This window comes from Sus scrofa, chromosome 4, assembly GCF_000003025.6.
Source record: "Sus scrofa isolate TJ Tabasco breed Duroc chromosome 4, Sscrofa11.1, whole genome shotgun sequence".
Classification (NCBI taxonomy): domain Eukaryota; kingdom Metazoa; phylum Chordata; class Mammalia; order Artiodactyla; family Suidae; genus Sus; species Sus scrofa.
This window is the reverse complement of record NC_010446.5, coordinates 130,607,634-130,623,456: the sequence shown is the minus strand read 5'-3', so window position 1 is coordinate 130,623,456 and position 15,823 is coordinate 130,607,634. Positions and strand designations below refer to the sequence as shown.

The window sequence follows — 15,823 nt, the reverse complement described above, 5'->3', positions numbered from 1 at the left end:
ACCCAGCTGCTTTCCCTATCAATCAGCTCCCCCCCCACCCCGTTCTGGACCGCATCCTTACAGGGACTTTTCCACACTCTGTTGCAAAAGAAGTCATTTCTCCGGTGAGGAAACTGGGGCTGTGTTCCACAGTGTCCCCTCCCTACCCCCGGGAATCTCTGCGCCCCCGGGAACCTCCGCAGCTAAGAGCAGGGACAGTGCTGTGCTCCTCTCTGAGTGAAGTCTCTGCTGTAGCTGCTGTGGGCTGGTTGTGGGGCAGTCACGTACCCTGGCTCTGCTGGTTGGACCCCTGTCCAGGGCCCCAGTATCCTCCGGGTGCAGTGGCTCTGTCCCATCTGTGGGGCTGGGAGAGGAGGGCGCCTCACCTCCTGGCCGCACCTGTCCAGAAATGAGCATCAGTGACAGGTAGCAGGGGGGCGGGGGGGCAACACAGGCACTGCAGGGAGAGTGGGCTGTGTCCCTGGCTCCCCATGGAGAGGGGGCACGGTCTTACTGGGCCTGGAGGGGGGACTGAGCCGGGAGGGAGGACTCAGCTGGGAGGAGGAAGGATTTACTGGGCTGGGAGGGGAGGGGGAAGGGTGCACGTTCAATCCCGCAGACGCTCACTGATCTTCCCTAATTTAGTAGGTTTTCTCGTCTAAGTGTTTCTTCATCTGATATATACACATAAGATCATTTCCAGAGATTTTTTTTTTCTTTTTCATTTCTCTTTTTAGTGGCTGCACCTGTGGCATATAGAAGTTCCCGGGCAAGGGACTGAATCCAAGCCACAGCTGTGGCCGCTCCGGATCCTTTATCCCATTGCACTGGGTCGGGGGCTGAACCTGTACCTCTGTAGCAGCCTGATCCGCTGCAGTCGGATTCTTAACCTACTGTGCCACAGCGGGAGCTTCCCATTTCCAGAGATTTTACATAATTCTTAAAGTCTTGGTCATTTGGCAGAGGAGCGAGTCCCAGATCTCCTACTGTCCTGCTGGGAGTGGGAGCCTTATTCCTGCTATTTAATAGGAGTGGCAGCCTTCGCGTGTTAGGGAGACCGGCGTGGGGGCCACCGAGGAAAAGAAAGTCCCTCCAAATCCTAAGAGTACAAACACCTACACCTGGAATTCCAGGCGGTGAAGGGCACTGGATGTCGCCCACACCCGATTTTCTGGCTGGGGCATCACCTGCACCTGTTCTTGGATGTGGTCCTTTAGGCTCCATTTGAACAGCCCCGAGAATGGGGAACTCACCACTCTTAGTTTAGATGGAATATTCACCCCGTGAGCAACACAACCATGTAAAACCCAAACGGTCTGTGCCCTGTAGGCCGGCTGTGGGCATGGACAGAGCGGAAACGCAGAAAGCAGGTTGTTTGGGATCCTAGACAACTTCATGTCGCCAGCAGGTCATGGACATGCAGTCAAAAGGCAAGTGGCTGTTTTTGGACACCAGGTGCCCCAGAGACTGGCCTAATTTTAGAACCAACGGCGCTCACGAAAGAGGCACAGGACTCGCGGGTCTGGGGTGTGACGTTTTCTCCTCGGGCTCATGTCCTCCTGCTCATGTTGAGACACAGAGAGAGGGAGAGGGAACGGGACCACACAACTGGCGTGTGCCTAAGGAACAGGATGAAACGCCGACGCTGGAGGGCCGGAGCCCGTCCAGGCTGCTCTTGGGGGGCCCGAGAGCTCGTTTTCCCAGTGGCGTTGTGTGGGTCGTCTTCCAGCCCTTGGGCTCCTTTCTCCGCCCACCTGTGCCAGCTCCGTGCCAAGAAGCTGGCCCCTGCACAGAACCTCCCCCGTCTCCTCACCAGCCGTCCAGCAGTTGCGTCCCGCCAAGGGGGCACCATCAAGTCAGACAGTGAGAAGAAAGAGGCTCTGGATCCTGGTCTCTGGCTGGAGCCGTGTGGCCCTTGGTTCTCTGACCCAGACCCAGCAGCGCCATTTCCTGGCCTGGTCCTCTTGGGCCCAGAAGTGCTGCTGGCAGCTGGTTTCTGGGGATTTCACCCATCACCCCCCTTGTTTGTAGCCTGAACATCAGACCTTTGAAACAGACCTTCATGAAAATCTTTTTTTTTTTTTTTGTCTTTTTATCTTTTCAGGGCTGCACCCGCGGCATATGGGGGTTCCCAGCCTAGGGGTCTAATCAGAGCTGTGGCCGCTGGCCTACACCACAGCCATAGCAACATGGGATCCGAGCCGCGTCTGGGACCTACACCACAGCTCATGGAACGCCGGATCCTTAACCCACTGAGGGAGGCCAGGGATTGATCCTGCAACCTCATGGTTCCTAGTCGGATTTGTTTTCACAACGGGATCTCCATGAAAATCTTTCCATTTGCTCCAAGCAAGGGTGAATTCTGTTTTCCTTCAGACTCCTTGTTACCCCCTAGCCATGGTGATGGGTTCCATCTGTCTCCCTCGGTGGTTATTAGGTCCAGGACAAAAGCAAGCCCAGGGCTGTCCCCGAGTTACCTCTCAGGAGCCTCATCCACTCCTCTGGTTCCCATATAAGCAGAATGGATGCTTGTTCATATCCTACCCTGGAATTCTAAGCCTCTCTTGGATCCACGGCCATGAATCTGTTTATTCCATGAGCTCTTTCTAGAGGCAGAAGACCCAACATTTCTACGTAGCTCGACTGCTGCTTGGAATCAGAACTTGTTTGTCCTTGAACTTGTCCTACATCAGTGTGAAATATGCAGTCGTGAACCTGATGGGGTGATGGGAAATTTCACTCGTAGCATGAGGTTTCCTAGTTTAACTGTGAGCAATCGTCCTCTGAGTTCTGTCCCAAAGCCCCATCTAGTCAATAAGTCTCCCTGTCCCTGAGCAGGAACAAATTATTTAAAAAATTGAAGCCTAGGGAAAAGCAAACAACCTTCCTAGGGCTGTGTTCGTTCACCCAAGCTCTTTCTTTGCCTTCATAACCAAATGATTAAACTTTCTATTTATAAGTCAAGGGGCATCCCAAGACCTAGGGGCCCATCACTGCTCTTAGGCATTCATGTCACAAGCCAGCCCAGGCTATAAATATAAAATATAAAATATACCAGGTGGTTAGGGGGCAAACTGGTTTGAATCCTTCATTTATTTATAGTGACAGTGGCATATTTGGCACTTAAATGTTCCCCTAAAAGCTGATAACCCCCGTTATCTTGTGCTATAAGTGGTCCAGCTTTCCCCGAGTTAGGAATGAGGGTTTGGGAGGGAGGTGAGAAGCAGTCTGATCTGCCAACAGCTCCCTAAGGCAAGTGTGTCTTTGGAGCAGCCTTTCCAGGGACCAGGGAAACCTGTGACTTCTCCACGGAAGCTGTCAGGCCAGCTTACAGGCATCAACGATGACAATCTGGAGTTATTTCTGGAGTAGGTGATTGATGTTTCGAATAGAAGATGCCATTTTGATGGGCTCCAGACTTGCTGTGATGGGAGCTGATGAGGATAATGATGATGATGATGATATTTACATGGTGCCTTTCTTCCAAAGAACGCCTCCGTCCTTTTATCTCATTCGCATTGAAAATGTCCCTTTGGAGTTGGGAGGAAACGCTGTCATGTATCTGTTTTTCAGGAGAGGAAATGGAGAAAGGATCACTGCCCAGCTCTCGGGGCCCATTTGGTGATGAGAAGAGCTGTTTACAGGACAGACTAAATCTGGGGAGAAGAAGTTTAGGAAAAACGCCAGGGTCAGCTCCTGCTCATCCTTTTCAGTGCAGCCGTATCAAGCTCCATCAGTGTGACTCCCTGACCCACAGTCTTCAGGGGACACACAGACGCCAAGTTCTGTCCCAACACCCGAGGCTCTCGACACCCACCCTACACTGTCTCCCTGGCCCCTTGCATCTGTCTCATGTTTCAGCCAAAAAAAGCCACCTGCTCTGAGAATCCCCTTCTCTTTCACAACGTGTGTGGCTCACACGTGCTGTGACTTGTTTAAGGTCTGTCTTCCTGTTGGGATGTAAATTCCAGGAGAACAGGGACAATCGCCATCCTGCCCCAGGGCCCAGTTGGGTCAACAGGCACACAGTAGGTGCTTCGACAGCACACACCGTGCCTCCCACCTGTACGCCTTTGCTCGTGCTGTGCCCCAGGCCCCCACCCTGCTTATTGAAGCCAGAGCTGACCTTCCAAGCCCAGGTGAACCCCCACTCGGGAACCGCCACGGCAGCGTTCTGGTTCCTGCCTTCCATTCCACTGGGTCACGGGCATCTGTGCCCTTGTGCGGCCTTTCTTCCCTCTCCCTCCCAGACCGGCAGCTCTTGAAAGGCAGGCGCTGCCCACCGGGGAGCCTGGCAGAGGTGGGCCCTTGTCAAACACGGGCTCCCTTGTCTCGAACTATTGTTGACCCGCATCTTTCGTTCCACAAATTCCCATTTCTGGCATCTGCAGCTTGTCCTGCGAAGGGATTTTTCTCATTCTTATCTTCCTCCAGTCTTCTGGAAGGCTGCGGGAAGACCAGCCGGGGAGCCCCGCCAACTCATGCTTTAAAGAGTGCCTCCCTTTCTCCTCCGAGAGCAGCGCTGACCTCTGGCCCCGGGTAGAGGTTCCATTTCCTCTGGGGCCTAGAGCACATTTGCAGGGGTGGCCGTTGGCAGCTTTTAGCATCACGGCCCATATCAACGCCAGCCTAATATGGAGAGCTAACCAGCGCGATGTCAGCTGAGAAGCTGTGACTAAATCAGTGACCTCGGCAAGGAGTCTGAGTGTTGCTCTGTGCTCCTGGTTGCCTTTGCAGGTGCCCTTCAGTTTGAGAAGACGATTGGGCTGACTCTGGGCCCATGTGAACGCTTATAAGCAGCGCATTTTTGATGCCTAAAGACCCCTGGCTGCTAGAACTGCGGGCACACTGAACAGCTGGGGTGTAACACTCCATATAAAGTGGAAAGAGCCACTGTGGCGACCGGACCAGGGAGCGTTCAAGGCTGTCAAAACCGATAATGTAGACCTATGTTTAATGACACGGGGACATGGCCGCAATACATTCCCGAGTGAAGGTCGCAGGCCACGGAACAGCGTGGTTGTGTAAAATGACTCCACATTTGTATCTGCACCTACTTCTAGATGTGACACTATTCTCCCAAATGTCATCAGAGGCTGTCTGTAGCTGACAAAATTGGGGGTCACTTTTTTCCCCCTTTACTTTTGTTTTTATGGGTTTTTGGTATGATTCGATTTTTATTTTTACAGTAAGCAGTTATTATCTTTACACTCAGAAAAAGAGAACAAGAAGGCTGCATTCAGTTTGAAAAAAATTATTGGAAATAAAAAGCGTCATTAAAAAATCTTCAAATTTGGAAGAAGATGCTGACTGTAAAATAAACAAACAGAAACAAAAAAATAAACTCTTACGTGAGCAAAGGAAAAAAACTGTCCCGCTGTCTCTGTGAGCTGAGCCGTACTGTAAGGTGCTGACAGCAGTTAGGAGTGAAAGGAGCAAAGGGAAGCCACTTCGAGGAGAAGCACATGTGAAGCCACGACCTGACCACGCGTGGATAACATGCGCCAGAAGCAGGAAGCATCCTTCGATCATCACTTTAATCCAAGCTTTTGATGGCAGTTGCTTGGCAGGTTCAGTATTTCTAATCCCACAGCCTATGGGAAAAACTTGCTCTTTTTTTTTTTTTTTTTTTTTTTTTTTTTTTTTTTAGGGCCACACCTGCAGCATATGAAAGTTCCCAGGCTGGGAGAGAATTGGAGCTGCTGGCCTACACCACAGCCACAGCAACATGGGATCCGAGCCGTGTCTGTGACCTACACCACAGCTCATGGCAACGATGGGATCCTTAACCCACTGAGCAAGCCCAGGGATGGAACCTGCATCCTTATGGGTACTAGCGGGTTCATTTCCATGGAGCCACAACGGGAACCCCAAAACTCCCCATCTCTGATAGCAAGGAAATGGTAGCAGTTTCTGTTGCAAAAAAGAGACAGAGGCTGTTGATCACAGTACAACTCACACTTTATTCCATCGTGATTGGTAAACTTGTAAGATCAGGACAGCAAAGACTAATCAGTGCAGATCTTGTCTGGACTAAAGGGCCATGAAAGGCATTACTGGTTTTGGCACACAGAGCAGATAACTGAACACTGGCTGCAACAGGATGGTCAGTAAGATAAAACGCACAAATCTAACGGCATGTGGAGCCCACGCGTGAGTTCTGGAGAACGTTAGCGAGTAAGTAATGACAGAGACTAACATGCAACTCTACGTGCCCCGTCTTTACTCTACAGACTATGTCCCCCTTCGAGAGGAAGAGATGGCCTTGGCAATCCGTTGGGAGTAGCTTGAAAGAGCAGTCAGCACCCCCGGGAGAGACGGCTTGCTGATTTCTACAGCAGTCCATCACAGCTGAAGAATAATCCCGACTCATGCACTCGTCTCTACAGTCCTCAGTAGGATGAATCTTACTGACCAAGTGATTCTGACTCAACTTTTAATTAGCTAAATACAATTTCTAACGCCTTTATAATGTCCAAGAGTAGCTCCTTTATTCTTGTAAGATACAAGGGACAAGAGGAGAACCTGCGTAATGGGGTGAGCGACTATCCTTCCTCTTCCAAGACAACAGCAGGCTGATGCGTGCCTCGAAGGCCTGATACTACGATGCTGCAAATTAGTCTGGGTTTTCACATCCTATCACAGGAGGAGCCCAGAGAAGCCAGGCTGGTAGGCGGCGTAGCGGAGTGTGGAGCAAGACTCTGTAGAGAGGCACTAGATCTGAGTGATTTCCTGTGACGAAGAGAAGGAACGGTGGAAAGCAGCAGAGGAGAGGGAAGTGAGAACAGGCTTCCACAGGACAAACTGTCCCAAAGGAAAATCGCTTCACTCGCAATGGATCAAACGTAACAGGGAAGAGTTCTTTAATTCGGGATGATGGAATTAGGGTATGAAACTCACTTGCCGGTTAGCTCTACTGTGAAGCCTAAAGTGGCTGATGAGTTAGTTTCCGGTGGTTGTTTCTGAGATGCTGAACTCCCAGGGAAGACTTCTGCTTTTGCAGCGTCAGGGCTGGGATTTAACCCAGAGGGGCACCCGTAAAAGCTGAGGACAATTTACCTTCATTAGCCTGGGCATGTGGGGAGCATTCATTCTCTCTCTGGGAAAAACATATCATTCACCCACGATGAGACAGTTGGAAATACAACAGCAATATGTTCCAGTCACCGGATGCATAAAATTATGATATTTCCATGTGATACGAATTTTAAAGTGAAGCGAAAAGAAGGAGGGGAGGGAATTTCTTCCAATTATGACATAAAACTACCAAACAAATGAAAGAGATGGTGGTTAAGGACGCCTTGCTTTGCGCAGAGGTTTTATCTCTGCCCTTTGCCCGGGGAGGCGAAGTGGACAAAGGCGTTTTCTCTGGGTCCCGAACAGGACGGCTGGTTGATTACAAACACGTGGGGGAGCAGAGTGACACCTGGAGCGGCGTTTCTCAACCTCCCTGATTCGGAAGCGAGCCACAGGCGGGACAGGAAAGAGGCAATGAGCTGGGAGTTGGAGCACAAGCCTGATGGGTCACCGTCCCTTGGAGGGTGCCACTGCTGTGGCCCCCTAAAAGGCAGACTCTTTCGGGTTTAAGTAAAAGACAACTATCCTCACTGCGGCACTGTTCTTTGCGGCGAGATTCGTGTCAGTGTGAGGGGGTGTAATGGAAGCCTAGAGAGGAAAGACGTTCTGACCGAATCCACAGCAAATACTCACGGGTATTTCCCAGCAGAATTGGCTATGGTCTGCCGCTGGTTTCAAGCACCAAGGCTCCCATGTCCTGAACATGTGCCGTGTGGCTCACGCCAGGCCCTCACTCTTCGTTTTTAGATGCAATGTCTCTTTCGAAAGAGAGAACTTTGAGGATCAGGAAAATGGTACAGGGGAGAAGGCTGGTAACGGGGTGAGTCACAATGGGGGGAAGTGGAAGTGAGTTGAAAGGAAAAGATAAGTCTCTTCCCCAAGGTCTGCAGAGGACCAGTAAGGAGGCAAAAATCCATGGAATGTGACCTGAAGAATTTCTAAAGTGTCGGAACTGTGAGATGTTCCCGGGCTTCCCAATTCAGTCCCCTAGAGACCCACCCAGGGCGTGGTGCCCTGCTTCTTCTCGATTTAGATCTGTAGCCCCCCCCCATGTGCCTCGGGTCAGTGAGCTCACCCCCAAACAAGGTTGCGGTTCTGTGAGGGGCCTGTTTTGTCCTCTGGGGGACAGTGGGGGTGGGGGCAGAAGATGCAGCCACGGGGCAGATAAGACTGATGAGAGACAGGGTCTGACCTGAAAGGTATGCAGAAGGCAGGACCCCGGATCCTGCCCAAAGGTCAAGGGGACTATGGCAGAAGCGGGAGAAGTGGGGAAAGTCTTCAGACTCCGGAAGAAGGAAAAGAGGGCAAAGGGGAGGATCCATGGACCAGGGAGCGTCACACGAGCCAAGGATGATTAATGACACAGAAAAAACCAAGCCAGCTCAGCTGACTGATCCAGGAGCTGTTCCTCCGCACGAACTGGCAACTAAATGATTCTCACGCTGCGAATACAATCACCACAATGAGTCTCCTTACTAGCATATTCATCATTTCAATACTTCATTCGGTCTAGATTTTCTAGATTGCTTAATTCGCTGAGCAAATCCACAGTTTAGGTACCACTGCGGGGGCGGGGAGGAGGTGCAGAACGAAGCGATTAGACTTGGCGGCGGGAGTTAGTGGCGCGAGGGTGGCGGAGGAGATTGTCCACGCGGCGGGACGGACCGCCTTCCCGGCAGGGCCGCGGCCCGGGCGGCGCAGCTCAGCAGTCTGCCTTCTTGTTGATGAAAATCGAGCAGCAGGTGAGCAGCCCGTCCACCTTTTCCAGCTCCGAGTGGCTCACTGGGATCAGCAGGTGGTCCTTCAGCTTCTCGTATACCTGCGAGCCGGGAGGAGGAAAAGAAGACGGGAGGGTTCGGTTCCTGCTCCGCCCTCGGCGCCCCCAGCCCCGCCCCCGCCCCGGTGAGGTCAGGCTTTCCAGCCGCTGAGCCCCGGGTGACACGTGTAATCGAGCCCACACATGCCCACAGCAGTACCCACAGAGCTACAGGCATCGGTTAACCACCAGCTCTGCGTCTAACCTCAAAGCCAAAGATGTGTCAGAAATGCGGTTGTTTCTAGAAATGCCTTTGCTCTGCCCTCGTCATTGCGAGATTAAGTGCTATGGGAAAGGCGGTGGCCAGGCTTCCGGTCTGAGGATGCCTCTCCACACTTTGCAACCCTCGCAGCTACACTGTAAGACTTCTTTCCTTAACACCACCGCTGGAAAAAACTTGACAAAATAGAGTTAAAGTGAAGGATTTCAGGTCAAACTGCTTTTAAATTACAGGTGTGAATTTTAGAGCATCTTTTAACACTAACACAAAGTATGTGTCAAAACTTCAAATTAACAGTGGACGGATTTTTCTCTGAAGATAAAGCCAAAAAAATTGTTTTAAGCAAAATCACTTGAAAACACTACCTAAAAACAATCTTCAGTGCCTCTGTAGGATGTAATCTATTCCTTAAAATTTGGTAGACTGGTTAATCTAGGATTGCTGGAACTACACAGACGTGGGTTCAGCTCCAGTTCTGTCCACTTACTGCTTCAAGTGTGATTTCAGTGGTGTGCCCCCCCCATTACCTCCCTGTAGGACTGGAGCAATAAGACGCCCGGGGCTGCGGGAAGGAATGAATAAGATAATGAGGCAGCCCGGGACAGAGCTTGGCCCAGGGGGAGCCCTCAGAACCAGGGAGGTCCCTGTTTTCCGTGACAGACCCAGGGTTGAATCCAGGAGCCGTTAACAATCATCCGTTATCAGAGGGTTCCTGCGGCTGAAGAGGCTCGAATGCTCCAGAGCTGGGTTTTTCTGAGTGAGTCCTATGGCCGGGATGCTTACTGATATTACAGATCCTGGGGGAGGGCGGGTCCCAAGACCCTGTATTTGAAACAACTCTGATGCACATCAAAGTATGAACCCGTGTTCCTCTGAGAGCGAGCAGAGCCGCAGGCTGAGGTTGGCAGCTTAGACTTCCCTCGGGCTCGCACTTTCAGGCACGACAAGTAAAGTCAATTATCTCCCTCCCATTGGCTCTTTTTATTTGCCAAGGGGGAGCCTGAGTATGAGGACAAGCCTAGTCATTACACACTATTGCACATTTAAAAGGTGGCATAAAATATTTTATATAAATTTTAAAGTTTAAGACACACATATATATATAAAGATCAGTGGTTCCTAAAGTCTCTTCTGTAATGCTCAGAATAAATCCCTTGCTCCTCTGGGCAGAGAGGAAGATGGTGAAAAGCCTAAAAATGAAATGGACACTTGAAGGAGCTGTGGGTGTCACCTCCTAGCTGCCTGGCCTGATTAGACGAAATCACTGACTCACACAGAGGAGGCAGGCAGGGCGCCCTGAGGGGCGGGAAGGAAGGAATGCCACTGAGACCAGCATCCCCTGGGCCTGGAACGCGTGGAGGCCTGGCCGGCGATTCCACGTGTGCTCCGTTGATGCTTCTTCCTGCTCTGTCCTCTCGGTGCCTCTGCTGCCCCGTGTGCTGCCCCGACCCCCGCACCCCGCTCTCTGGCTCATTCACCCTCCTCTGCCTTGAGAAACAAACGCAGCTTGGAGGTGTCAGGAAACAGAGACGCTGTGACCCCCCAACTGCAGTCTCTGGGCCGAACGGGCTGCCAGTGTGAGGAGGGGCCCTTAATCAGAGCCGGAGCACAGACCAGGCTGCAAGTACCTGTGTGACCAGGGCTGAACACTAGGTAAGGTCACCTCAGTGACCAAGGACACTAAGGAGAAGTGAGTCACATAAACCTTCCTCTGGCCCCAGCTGCGGCGGGATTTCTGCCTTCCCGGTGATGTGATGTGTGGAGAGGAAAGCAAGCCCCTGTCCTTTGTCACCAGCTCCTGGAAGACTCCCTAGGCGGCAAGGCCGGGCGGCAGGACCAGGCTTTACCTTCGCGCTCTCGGGATACTCTTCTGGGGTTCGGTGCAGCAGGACGTGGCCTTTGCCGGGGATATTGAGATACACACAGTTTGCGGCCGTGTCGTCAGGCACAGTGAGTTTGTCGTAGCGGTGGTCGCTCATCTGCTGCATGATCTGGAAGAGAAGCAATGCGGGGCCTGAGGCAAGCGCCCTGCCTGCCCTGGCGAGGGCAGAGCGGGGCTGAAGGTCGCACCCGAGCAGCTTCCCCGGGGCTGAAGTTCCCGCCTGTTCCCTCCTGGCACAGAACCGGAAGGGGACCGCAGATGGATGTGGCTGCCACCCTGCCGCCTGGCTGGGCGGGCCGTGCCGCCTAGGGATTCTTTGGAAGACCTGCAAAGGTTCTTCTTTCAAAATACGTGTTTGTCTCTAAGTTTTAAAAAACGATTCTTTTTTCTAGTTTTGCTCAGAAGGTCTATCAGAAAGACACGGAGAAAAAGGCCCAGCTCGGGTTTTGATGACAACGTTGGCTGAGCAAGCGGGGCTGCTCTGGTCTAGAGGGAGAAAGGGCCCCGCAGGGATGAGAATGGTCCCTTACCTGATTTAGCAATAACTGCGCGCCTGTACACACACGCACACACACAATTTCCACTTCTGGGCACATTACAATGGAATTTGCTTGCCGCTGGCAGGTGTTGCCCTTAACACAGTGAACGCCCAGATGCCCCAGAGAATGTTCAGATCATGTTCAGATCACATTTCCAGGTCCCACCCCCGAGGATCCTGGCTTGGCAGATCTGAGGTGTGGCACAGAAATTTGTATTCTGAAGCCTTCCAGGCAATTCAGAGGCAGATGGTCCCTGGACCAAACTCAGAGAAAAAAACAACTGAGCAGGTCTGTTCATCGAAGGAAGCATCCATCAGCACCTTTCTATAAAATCATGTTAAAATAAGACAAAAATGAAATCTTCACAGAGTTTAAACTCTTGATACCTCATCTTCAGCCCCTCCGCAAATTAAAACAAAAACGCAAAAAACCACCTCTCCCCCTTCCCCCTCCCCACACGCCAAAAAGGTCAAAACACCACAAATGAAAACAAGAGGGACTCTGGGCTTCTGCTCATGTGGACGCTGTCCGCGCCTCGTCGTGACCTGCGCGTCTTCAGAAACCTGCCGCCGCGTCACGCGGTGAAGGTGCAACAGCATCTTTCACCGTCGGGTTCGAGCTCCCTCTCCGGCTGGATCTTCCGTGACCCCTCGGTATGTGTGTGGACACCGGACCCTGAAGAGGTCGCTCGCCCTCAGCCCTGGCGGCCCCGGCAGGGAAACGAGTGCGGGGGGCAGAGGCGGCGGGAGGCTCCCGGCAACTTCGTTCCCAAGACCCTGTGAAGAGCCCAGACAGCAAGGCCCCCCGGCCGGCTCCCTTCTCCTGGTGGGGACCCTGTCGAGGGCACATGAGCCAGGAGTGATCTGAGGGGAATGCCCTTCAAGAGAAGGACACGTAGGAGCGGGGATGAGCGTAAGCCCTGCGTCAGGGGCCCAGAGACACAGAGATCCAGGGCGAAAATCCCGTTTTTTAGGAGGTCCCAGCCTGTCGGAGGAGACCGTCAGATACTCAGAGTGTTATTAGGGTAAGAACCAACAGAGCGCCCACTAAACTCTGCATCTTTAATACCGAATCCCCAAATCCCCAGCTTACAGATGAAGAGACTGCACTGAGGGAGGCCAGGCAACCTACCGAGGCCGCCCAGGTGGATTCAAACCCAGATCTGGGCCACTCCAAACTTCCTGATGAAGCGTTTCACTCTGCTCTCTTTCTTCCCTCCAGAGCTGCGGCAGAATCTCTTTCCTATAAACGACCATGTGTTGGAGAAAAAAATGACTGGCTCGGATTGTCAGTGTCAGAAAGTGAGACACGTGAGCCCGGGGAGATCTCGACAAAGCTCTTTCCTTCTGCAGAAGGTGCGCAGAGGAGAGGAGACGCCCTATTCACCCCTAATGCAGGGGATGGACCCGTCCCCTGCACGGGTCAGGTCAGGGCGCACACTCTTCCCGGCTGGCTAGCTGGAACAAACTGTTGCTGGGAGAAGAGGGAATGAGGAGGGGTCGCAGGAGGGCGTCTCAGCCGAAACCGGAGCAGAACAGAGCAAGCAGACTTCCTTCGATAGAACAGACACGTCACTGACTTTTTTGCATTCACCCGATGCTTTCACTTGTTCGCTCATGGACTGTGAACTGAAGTCTGGTCCTTGCCAGCAACCTCTACCTGGAGTAAATTGTGAGCCACTGCAGCTGCCACCATGCAGCAGCCGGGGGAGCTCAGGGTGGAGACCCTCTGTGCTCTGGGAGAACTGGAAGAAGGGGCCTTCAGATAGTCTGAGATTTTTAGGAGAAGAATTTATGTGCCTGATGCTCGCATCTCCTCACATCTAGACAAATACTAAAATCCTTCCTGGGGACGTCTGCTCCTCGTGACTGGCAGGGACCTTCAGGAGACCAGGCACAACGTTTGTAAAATGTGTGTGTGCTGCAGGCACCTCCCCTCACCTTTATCACATCCTGAGGGTCCCCCTTTTCCCCTGGGGGGGATTGCAGCCCGGCGAATGTCACAGTCCCCTGTGAATGCAGTCCCCTCCAGTGAGAGCGGCGAGCCCCGCAGGCTGTGCACACTCAGGATCCTGGCCCCGAGAGCCAGGGAAGGAACGATTTCCGGAGCCCAGGGCTCCTCTGTTCCTGCTTCCTGTCTTGTGCTGCAAAAACCCCTACACGTCCTACTCCCCCCACCGCGTCAGAGCGGTGCCCCAGGGCCGCAGAGGCTGTCTCCCGGGCCTAAGTCCTAAGTTCACCCCAAAGAAAGCTTAACTCTCAACCTTCAGGTTGTGGAATTTTTTCAGGCGATCGTACATTCATCCTCTTCTCACGTGTGGCCCTCCTGTGACAAAAGCTACAACCGGACCTGACTGGACCTCCCTCTTGCACTTAGGAATTTAAGTGTTTCCTGGGGAAGAGACCCAGGGCGGCCCCCACACTGGCACGGGTTAGCTCTAGTCCACACACGGACAGTGGCGACTGAGTCTAAGCAAATGGACAACGTATTCAGCTTCGTCCTCTTTATGAAAGGGACGTGCCCAAAAAGAACATGAAGAGGCTTATTTAAGAGCAAAAACAAAGCCAGACCAGGTTGCTCTCTGCTGTTACGAATTTTACTCTTTCATTATATTTTATGCAGACTTCCTTTCGCTGCTTTCAAACACCATCATAGTAGCTTCCCTTTCCTTGTGTGTGGGGGGGGCATGTTAGGGTGATGAACTCTGGAGTAAGCCTGGGTTTGAGCCTCAGCTCTGTCCTTCGTGAGCTAAAGACATTCAGCATTTGACTTCTGGTTTCCTCCTCTATAAAATCACGCTAATAACAGTCTTTCATGCACTTGGGTGACAGGGCGGTGAAGATAATGAACGGAACTAGGCGCCCCCCAGAAGCTTCATCAGGACCAGTATTTTAAGACCCCATGACCGGCCGAGCCAGCTTCGTCTCCAGCCCGCAGCCCATGCGCTATTGTGGCAGCTCTGTCCTTAAACCTCACTCTTTTTTTTTTTTTTTTTTTGTCTTTTTGCCTTTTCTAGGGCCGCTCCCTCGGCACATGGAGGTTCCCAGGCTAGGGGTCAAATTGGAGCTGTAGCTGACGGCCTCATCACGGCCACAGAATCACCAGATCTGAGCCGAGTCTGCGACCTACACCACAGCTCACAGCAACGCTGGATCCTTAACCCACTGAGCAAGGGCTGGCATCGAACGCGCCCCCTCATGGCGCCTAGTCGGATTCGTTCACCACTGCGCCACGACGGGACCTCCTAAACCTCCGTCTCCAGAGCGCGTGCTGTGAGTGAAGGGCGCATCTGGGCTCGTGGCACAGGCGGACCACGCACCGTCTTGAGCGAAAGCACATGCCCCCTCCCGGCCTGGCTCGGGCGCGTCCGCTGGGAACCGCGGAGCCGCCGCGAGGACCGCCGTCCGTTCTGGAGGAAGCGTCACCGAAGGTGTCATCGGGCGGCCTCCGTCCAGCGGAGGCTCCGTGCGGCGCCCCCCTGCAGACAGGGCCCGGGGTCCCGGAGCCCCCGGCCGAAGGCTCCCTTGCGGGGGGCGTGACGGGCCCTCTCCACCACCCGCTTCCTCGTGGGAGGAATGCCCGCCTCGTGCCCGCGGCTGTTTGCGCTGTTGTTCTTCAGCTGAGGGCATTTACGTGAAATTCGAGTCTCTGTTTTCCCCACTCTCGTGTTTCCCTCTCCTCCGGGCCTTGGACTTCTTAACTTCTGGTGGGAACGTTCCTGAAATTTCGGACGTACGGGCCAGGACCCAACCTAGCACGGCCTGAAGACAGTTCCGCTTTTCATCTCTGTTCAGAAAGGAACTGCAGTGTCCTCAGTGGGGAAATAATCTAATGCTGGGAATACATAAAGTAATTCACTGATGAAGTCCACTGAGAGCGACCCTTAAAGTAAACATCTTAACAAATCCAGCAAAGCCCCCTCAGGAGAAGCTTTTCAATTAGTTTATCAAGGTCCCAGGGTTATCGTCTCAAGACAGGTTAAAAAGTGTGCCAAAAGGACGGACTTTTGATAACAGATCGGACCCTGTTCGGAGCAGTGAGTGGTTCTGCTTACCTGTGGGAAATAACGACACAAAAGCTCTGTCAGGTGTAGTCTTTCCAAATTAAAAGGACTTAGGAAGTGGCAAATATAGATAATAAATTAAAAAGTACAATTTCTTTCCCACGAAGGAGCTAAAGGTGCTTATTCTAAACACAAAGGGTTTCTGTGTTTGGGGACAAAGAACAGGTTTCTCTCTTCCTGTCAGTGATTTCTTTTCTCTTACTTGTGGTTATTGTCTGAATAAGACAGCCTGTGTTTATTTAGAGTT

The 15,823-nt window shown here is 52.5% G+C and overlaps 1 protein-coding gene across 5 annotated transcripts in view; it reads right to left on the bottom strand.

Moving 5' to 3' along the window:
• Positions 5,923–15,823, bottom strand: part of DDAH1 (dimethylarginine dimethylaminohydrolase 1) — a 132,230-nt gene continuing 122,329 nt past the window's right edge. For all 5 annotated transcript variants that reach the window (XM_021090342.1, XM_013980506.2, XM_021090345.1 and 2 more), the window contains exons 5-6: positions 10,940–11,083; positions 5,923–8,875 (exon numbers count right to left, since the gene is read on the bottom strand). In XM_021090342.1, the coding sequence (XP_020946001.1) occupies positions 8,759–8,875; positions 10,940–11,083 (261 nt within the window). In that variant the 3' untranslated portion in view covers positions 5,923–8,758. The remainder of the gene's footprint in view (positions 8,876–10,939; positions 11,084–15,823) is intronic.